Source organism: Prosopis cineraria, unplaced genomic scaffold (genome assembly GCF_029017545.1).
Source record: "Prosopis cineraria cultivar Desert tree isolate PC_DT_omini unplaced genomic scaffold, ASM2901754v1 PC11, whole genome shotgun sequence".
In the NCBI taxonomy this organism is placed as follows: domain Eukaryota; kingdom Viridiplantae; phylum Streptophyta; class Magnoliopsida; order Fabales; family Fabaceae; genus Prosopis; species Prosopis cineraria.
In genome coordinates, this window is record NW_026555342.1 from 14970557 (window position 1) to 14978834 (window position 8278).

An 8278-nucleotide genomic window follows, 5' to 3' on the forward strand; every position below is an offset into this window, starting at 1 on the left:
CTGTTTTCCATGTCTTGAGTGATTGCAAACACGTGAAAGAAGTTGTGGGTGTCCTATGTTTGTCGATGGCCAATAGCAACTGTGCTGGCATCTACTTGAACAATAAGCTACAGCTTCAGGTTGGCACTAGTGATGGGATTGACGCTGACATTGCGACTGTTCATGTTGATTGTGCTTTCTCCTCCTTCCCTGGAGGAACTGGATGAAGCGGAATCATTTTGAGTCACACATGTGTGATCATTAATGCCTCCTTCAGATTGGAGCATCGGAGACCATGTCAGGCTGTGTTTGGTTCACAAGAGGGGAGTATTATCATGTTACATCTATTTAAAAATATAAAATATTTTTAATTTAATTAAATCTCACTTTTTAATAAATAATTATTTATTTTTTAATTAATTTTATTTTTTTATATTTATTTTTATTAAATACCTTACAATAAATATAAAGTCATTATCAATAAAAATACTTTTTAAAAAAGATAATAATTATATCTCGAAAGATTAAAAATGTCTTACATTTTTGAACTTAAAGAATATTACTTTATTCAGTTTTATTAGAGAGAAAGGGAGAAGAAGTGTTTATAATTATTCTTTATTGGATTAAATGATACTTTTATCTCTAAACTATATATAAAAATTTATAGATAATCCTAAACTCAATTTAAAATTAATTTTGTGCATAAACTTATAAATTCGTCGCCCCCCTATCCCAGTGTTAACTCTCTTGATTCTCTTGATATATAAATCCTATATTTAATTTTTTTAATATTTTTTACTGGGTATGGTCCCATCATTTTTAATATTTTTTAATAACATAAAAAAAAATACCCCCCTCATATGGCTGCCTGGATGCTCGCCGTTCAAACTCGGGCAACAGGCCACTCCTTCAAATTCTCCTGCCTTCGCATTTGACTGAGATAGCAAATGGAATATATTGTTACGAGAGATGAGTGCAAGACATGGATTCACTCATTCCATTCGTCCGGGAGTGGTGAAACTGAAAGCTGTCACTATTTTAAGGTACTTAAAGATCTCTCCCTACTCTCCCTCTCTCCTCCCAGCAATCCGCCAGCTTATTTTAGAGATATATATATATATATATATAGCACACGTTAGATATATATATATATATATATATAGAGCACACGTTTTGTATCACTTACGCCATTCATAAGCAAACACATAATGGGAGAGGTTTAAAATTTTTCCTCCCTTCTATTTTGCCAAACAAAAAGAGGTTTGGATGGAATAAGGAGAGGGGAGGAGAGGCTCCTCCCCTCTCCTTGTTTGCTAAAGGAGAAATATTTTTTTTTTTTTTTACTTTAACCAAACACTATCTAAAGTATTAATGATATTGGATATTACTTTAACATAGCTAGCGAGAGCCTAAATTAGTCTATGTGAAAAATAATGAAGGAAAAAAGAAAACAGAGAAAATCCTCGCCGCGGAGGGACGCGCAGGGAAGCGCCGCGGATTCTACCACATCATCGCAATCCCTCACCAGGTGTTTGATTTTGTTTACCTTCCCTGAGCAACCCTAATTGTTACCGATCATTCGGCGATGGCTTCACTCTCTGAGGTTTGTTCTTCCCAGTCGAACACTAAGGAGCAGAAAATAATGGGTGACGACACACCGTATCTTCCCCAGGAAATCATCACAAACATTCTCAAACGACTTCCCGTAAAATCCCTGATTAGATTTCAGTGTGTCTGCACAGATTGGAAAAATCTCATCAAAACCCCATCTTTCGTCGCTGACCACCTCCGCCACTCCACTCATCAAAACCCTTCTCTTCTCTTCCAACAGAATTGTAGAGATGATCCTTTGCACTTATGTTTGCTTGATTGCAAGATGCAACTCCATGAAGTTGAGAACCTACCATCCTCGAAGGCTTTGCGGATCGTCGGCTCCAGCAATGGCTTGCTCCTCTGTGTCGAACTTTCTAGCTTTGGTGCAAGTCATTCACTTTTCTTGTGTAATCCAGCAATTAGAAAGATCAGACAGGTGCCCGGTATTGTTTACGATTTTGATGGTGATTTCTGTGTAGGGTTTGGGTTCAGTCCAATTGTTAATGATTACAAGATATTAAGAGCTTATGTTCCTCAAGACAAGGATGACGTTAATCGAGTGGACGTATATTCATTGAGCACCCAGAGATGGAAGGAAATAAAACTTGGGAACTTGAAAGGTGTAAATCTTTATTGTGAATCTATCACTGCTAATGGAGCTATGTTTTGGCTAGGGACAAAGTTAATTATGGAGGAGGAGCTTTACTATCATATTGATTTGATAGTTTCATTTGACATAGCGATGGAAGCCTTTACATTGATAGCAATGCCTGCTTTAGGCTCTAATTCAAGGGATAAGCTTACTGTGCATGAGAATAAACTTGCTGTGATTACTCAGACTAGACAGTCTGAATCCTTTTCAACTGATTCTTGGCTGATTGATTTGTGGGTGATGGAGGAGGGAATGGGTGTGCCTCAGGAGAGATGGAGTTGGACTAAGAAGTATTCCGTAAGAACCTTTCTAGGCTCATTAGTTCCTTTAGGTAGTTGGAGGATGAATCCGTTATGTATCTGGAGGGATGAAATGGTCTGCAACATTAATGACGTGTCTGGACTCATTGGTGAAACTGAATGCGAGGAGTACACTGAAGTGATAGCTGTTCTATCTCTGTTAAATATTAGAACAAATGAATTGAGGAAGATTGCTACCAGTAGATACGGTCATGTTTTTTCTGTTATTTTCAATCACACAGAGAGTCTTGTACCAATTGACAGCATCCATGTTGAAGAGCCCCTTGATCCTCTATCAGCTTACTTTGTTTAGCACTTTTGGTGACAATGAACCAATATCAATTTCCCTTTGGAGATGTTATGTAGAATAGTGAATGCATATATTCAGTTCCAAATGTTTCTAGCTTGTTTTCTAGGTATATCTCTGATATCAAATTCTTTATTAGTTTTCTTTGGATGGGGGATATATGATATGTTAGTTTCTGGTGTATGCATTATGTGTGACTTACTATACATGTAATATGCCAACAGTTTTATTACATCATTTGATAAGGAAGAAAAGTAAGTTTGTGGCCTTTTCATTTCATTTCTAGTGGAAAAATAAATCAAATAAACTGGTTTCCACTTTTTAAGAGTTTGTATGCTCTGTGGATCATTGGAGGATGAGAACACTTGTTGCTAAGAGTTTGCTGTGAGGTTCCCAATATTATTCTCTGTGATCTTATTATGCTAATCCAATTATTCTTAGAACTCTAGTGTATTATTGGATGAAAGATGATATAAAAATGCTTCAACTTATGGGCTTTCCATAAAAAGAAACTTGGAAAATTTCCAACTGAGAAGTGTGACTATCGAATGAAGTTTTTGCAAATATTTTTCTTTGTTGTTCCATTGCAGTTGACAAGATCTATGGCACATTCTTATTCTTGACAAATCAATAGTTGCCAGTAATTGTAATACTATTTCTGTCTCGATTCATCTGCTAGGGGCTACAGTGGATAAGATCCTTGCTACTATTACTGCCTTAGGCTGTAGAAAAATTTTGCTTGCCAATATGGCTTGATCTTGCTTTTCTTTTGCGCCACTTTTGACTTTGGCTGAATTCTCAAAAAAAAGTTGAAGGATTGACTCTATATAATGTCAAAAGTAACTTTGCGGCTTTGGAGACTAATATTAAATGTCAGGATTTGTTTGCTGTCATAACTTTTTTTTTTTTTTAAACCACAATAGACATTGCTTCATCAAATGGGGAAATACATGAGTGCTAGATATGGATCGGAACCATCTGAAGGTAAATAAGATGATAGGAATATTGCATTTTGCTTTGTTGCCCATGTCTAGTTCTTTCCATACAATTTGTAGCAATATTATATATGTACCTAAAGGGATTTGGATGTAATATACGAGTGCATTGTTTGAGTTTATGTTTATTTTTTAATTTTATATTACAATGCAGAATACTGTCTTCTGCTATGATTCAATGTATTATTTGTGCTTAGATTTCTTTCCATTTTATATAACTTACCTCTCTCTAAAGACTTGTCACTGCAAGTATTGCAGCGTTCAAGAATTTGGCTTTGCTGTGCAAATTTTTCATTGCATTTTAGTTACTTATGTACAACCGTTAATTAGTTCTTCAATTGCTTAGCATTAGAAGGAGGTTTTTACGGTACTATATAATCTTGTTAACATGGTATTAAAACCTAACCCAAAATGGGTGGTTGGATTAGTGAATCGGTAAACTAGTTAGTCAAAAGTTTTGAATAGATCAATGGGCTAGTTAGTCAAAAGTTTTGGATAGATCAATGGGTTGATTATATATATATATATATATATAAAAGGAGAATAACAGTTAAATTTTAAGAGAATCAATTAATTTAAAGAAAGTTCTAACCAATTTTAAAGTGTCATTAAAGTGTCTTTGTCCTTTAGTGATAATAAATTTAACATATTCATAAATTTTTAAGTTTAACTTTTAATTTTACAATTTCATTATGATGCATTTTAAGTTATTTTTTAAATTTTATCAAGTTGAAGAATAAAAAATAGACAATAGAGAAATGGATGATTTGTTTGTTTCATTGATGAATAAGCAATGAATAAAGAATAAATAATAAACTTAATATTTTTTTAACATTAAATATGAACATTTGTATTTTTTGTTGAAATATGAAAAGTAAATTATAAATTTATCATAACGAAAGTGTAAAATTAGGAGCCTAATTTGCAATTTCCTAGAGTTGTTAAACATAATACATTTAAATGCTAAAGATAACAATTTGTGTTTCTTATTAAAATTAATTAGAAAAATAAATTTCAAATGCATCACAATAAAATTTTTAGAACTATTAGATTTTATACTTCTTAATATTAAAAATCAAAATTTGTGTTTCTTGTTAAAATTTAAAAAATAAATTACAATTATATTATAATAAAATTGCAAAATTAAAATTTGAATTTGCAAATCTTTTCAAGTCCTTGTTAAACTTATTACCGGTGAAGAATCAAGGAATTTTGTTGGCATTTTGAAATTGATTGAGACTTAATTTGAATCAATTAGCCTCCCTTAGGACTTACTTATCATTCTCCTATGTGTGTGTGTATATATATGTTTATTTATATGTTTATTCCTTTTTGAATTTGAGATAACTATATTTTGAGTTAATTATGATTGGATTGATGTCAATTCAACTATAATTTAAACAATTGATCTTTGAACTATCATCTTAACGGGTGCAAAAACTTAATTTGTATTTCAATACTTTGCTTATTAATTGTTTCTCCTCCTACTCCTATTGCCAACAAGTCCCTAGTCATCTCCCAAGTGATCTCAGTCTTAATATTTTATCCTCCAATTTAGCTATTGGTGATTGGGAGCATAAATGAAATAAAATTTGGAAAAAATTTCTAGCCAATTTCTTTTACCATGAACTAAATTAAGGGATACTGAATTTTTACATTTGAGATCATTATTATTAATGAATATATATTATATCTATTTGGATAAATTCCATGTTAGCAATTTTTTGATTGAGATTTATTAAATAGCAACAGACTAAAAAAATAGTGGCAGGAAAATAAATTTAGAAATATATAACGTTTTGGCATCTTCTTTTGATTTTCCATTAACTTTTAGAAGTTCTCCAAGAAAGTATTTAATTTTGCATCTGAGAGTTTGTGACTGAAAAAATAATATTGACACAATATAAATTTAGATACTGCAGAATATGAAAAATTTAAAATTGCTGCTAAAGAAACCTTAGATAATTGTTGGGAAGTATTAAAAAACGTATACATTTTTTATCTGAGAAAATATAAAAGTTTGGAACCCTCTGATATTTTGGAAAACCTCAAGTATTACTGGAGCCCTATGAGCTCCAATATTTTTATAGTATGAAGTAATCATTCTCATTTATAACATAAGTATTGATAACTATTTTATGATTTAAAAAAAATTGTTGAATTTTTAATCCTTTAAAAAGTTATATATTTTTTCAATTATATCCTTATTTAGTATTTTATATAATTATTTTAATAATATCAATTAAAATTTTAATAAATTATTTTTTAAAAATAAATAATAATTAAATTAGTTTTATGGTTGAAAAAAATTTATAAATTTTATTTAATGTCGTATATTTACATCAAACATGGCTAATAAAAAATGAGAAGAATGACAGTTAGATTTTTAAAAAAAAAATAATAACAGATAGATCTTCAATAAAATATTCTATAAAATAAATTATAAATATAAATTTAACCAGTTATAAATAAAATATTTTGTTATAATTTAAAAATTATATTTAATATTTTAATACTTGTTTATAATTAAAATTTTTGACTTTATAATAATTTAAATCAATATTTTTAATTTACTTTTTTAAAAAAATTTTAAAAAATTTAATTAATATTAATTCAGTATTTTAAAATTTAACTATCATTCTCTTATAAAAAATGTGTATATAGTGGCACAGACTATAGAGGGACAAAAATATGGGCCACAGGAAAAAAAAAAGCATTTTTTTCCGCATAAAAAATAAAAAAATAGTACAATTTACATGGACAAAAGTACTTTTTTCAGTGGAATGAAAAGATTAGGTCGCTCGACAAAACCGTCCTCCTCGTTTGTATCCTGATCTTCTCGTGCGATCCCTGCCAAGTGTTCATTACTATAGCTTTCCTGTGAGAGATCCTTTCTTCCCACAGAAGAACTATGAAGAAGATCGCAATGGATGGCGTCTCACCATATCTTCCCCAAGAAATTGTCAGAAACATCCTCAAACGACTTCCAGTGAGATCCCTGATCCGATTTCAGTGTGTGTGCAAAGATTGGAAAAATCTCAGCAAGACCTCATCCTTCGTCGAAGAACACCTTCAACACTCCAATCATCAAAACCCTTCTCTTCTGTTCCAAATGAATGCCAGAGGTGATCCTTTGCATCTATATTCTCTCGATCATGACATGCAAGTCCTTGAAATTCAGAACCCTCCTTTGATCAATTCCATGTTTAGTGTTAGGATCGTAGGTTCCAGCAACGGTTTGATCTGTGTTGAAGGTTCTAATTTTAGTGTAGTTCATTCGCTTTTCTTATGGAATCTTGCGATTAGAGAAGTCAGACGAGTGCCCAACAATGTTTATGATTTTGAGGGTGATCTATATATAGGATTTGGATTCAGTCCAATTGTTAATGATTACAAGATATTGAGAGCTTGTGCTCCTATTTCTGACGATCATAATGAGATTAATCGAGTGGAAGTCTATTCATTAAGCTCAGGAAGATGGGGGAATATAGAATTTGGGAACTTAAAGGGCATAAATCTTTATTCTGAAACAGTCACTGCTAATGGAGCTATGTTTTGGCTCGGGTCACAGATAGAGGATGAAGATGATTTGTTAGTTTCATTTGACATGGCGATGGAAGTATTTACATTGATACCAATGCCTGCATTAGACTCTGGTTCAGATTATAATCTCGCGGTATATGAGAACAAACTTGCTTTGCTTTCTTACACTGTGGTTGGAAACTCTGGATTTTGTTTGATTGATTTGTGGGTGATGGATGATGGTAGAGATTGGAATAAGAAATATTCTATAAGCACCTTTTCAAGTGTGTTTGATCCATCATGTATTTGGAGGAATGAAATTGTATGCAATGTTGATGAAATGCATGGATTTATTTCTGAATTTGAACCACATGGAGTGACAAGTGTTTTGTCTCTGTTAAATCTGGGAACTAACAAATTGAGGGAGATTGCTACCCGCAGATGTGGCAATAAGTTTTCAGTTATTTTCAATCATGCAGAAAGCATTGTACCGATTGGCAATATTCGCATTGAAGAACCTTGATCCAAAATCTTCATTCAACATCTATTTAGATCATCTGTATCATTTTGTATCTATTGTATCTATTTCTGATTTCATCTAATGGGATAAGATTGCTTCTTCTTCTTCTTGTTGTCATGTCTATGACCCTTGTTGCCCCTTTGGTATTTTATCTACAATGATGAAGATCTATACTCAGACAGATGTTTGTTGCTTTATTTAATGTGTAATATAATATGACGTTTAGTTTTCTTTTGAAGATGGATATATAATACTTTAGTTGCTGGTTGTGGATTATGTGGGACTTATTGTCCATGTAATGTATAAATGGTTATTATGTCATTTGACAGTGAAGAAATGTAAGTCTGTTGCTTTTTAATTTCATTTCTCGTAGAGAAACGAATCAAATAAACCAGCTTTTTTGTAAGTAGT

At 31.8% G+C, this 8278-nt stretch overlaps 2 protein-coding genes across 2 annotated transcripts; both read left to right on the forward strand.

Moving 5' to 3' along the window:
* Positions 1 to 1293: 1293 nt before the first annotated feature.
* LOC129286618 (F-box protein At3g08750-like) lies at positions 1294 to 2922 on the forward strand. Its single transcript, XM_054922572.1, has one exon. The coding sequence runs from the start codon at positions 1565 to 1567 to the stop codon at positions 2834 to 2836; it is 1272 nt and encodes a 423-aa protein (XP_054778547.1). The 5' UTR covers positions 1294 to 1564; the 3' UTR covers positions 2837 to 2922.
* Positions 2923 to 6751: 3829 nt separating this feature from the next.
* LOC129286172 (F-box/kelch-repeat protein At3g06240-like) lies at positions 6752 to 7870 on the forward strand. The gene has a single exon (XM_054922189.1). The coding sequence runs from the start codon at positions 6752 to 6754 to the stop codon at positions 7868 to 7870; it is 1119 nt and encodes a 372-aa protein (XP_054778164.1).
* Positions 7871 to 8278: the final 408 nt, after the last annotated feature.

Coding starts and splice junctions, on each gene's coding strand:
- LOC129286618 (XM_054922572.1), top strand. CDS start 1,565: ATGGCTTCACTCTCTGAGGTTTGTTCTTCCCAGTCGAACACTAAGGAG.
- LOC129286172 (XM_054922189.1), top strand. CDS start 6,752: ATGGATGGCGTCTCACCATATCTTCCCCAAGAAATTGTCAGAAACATC.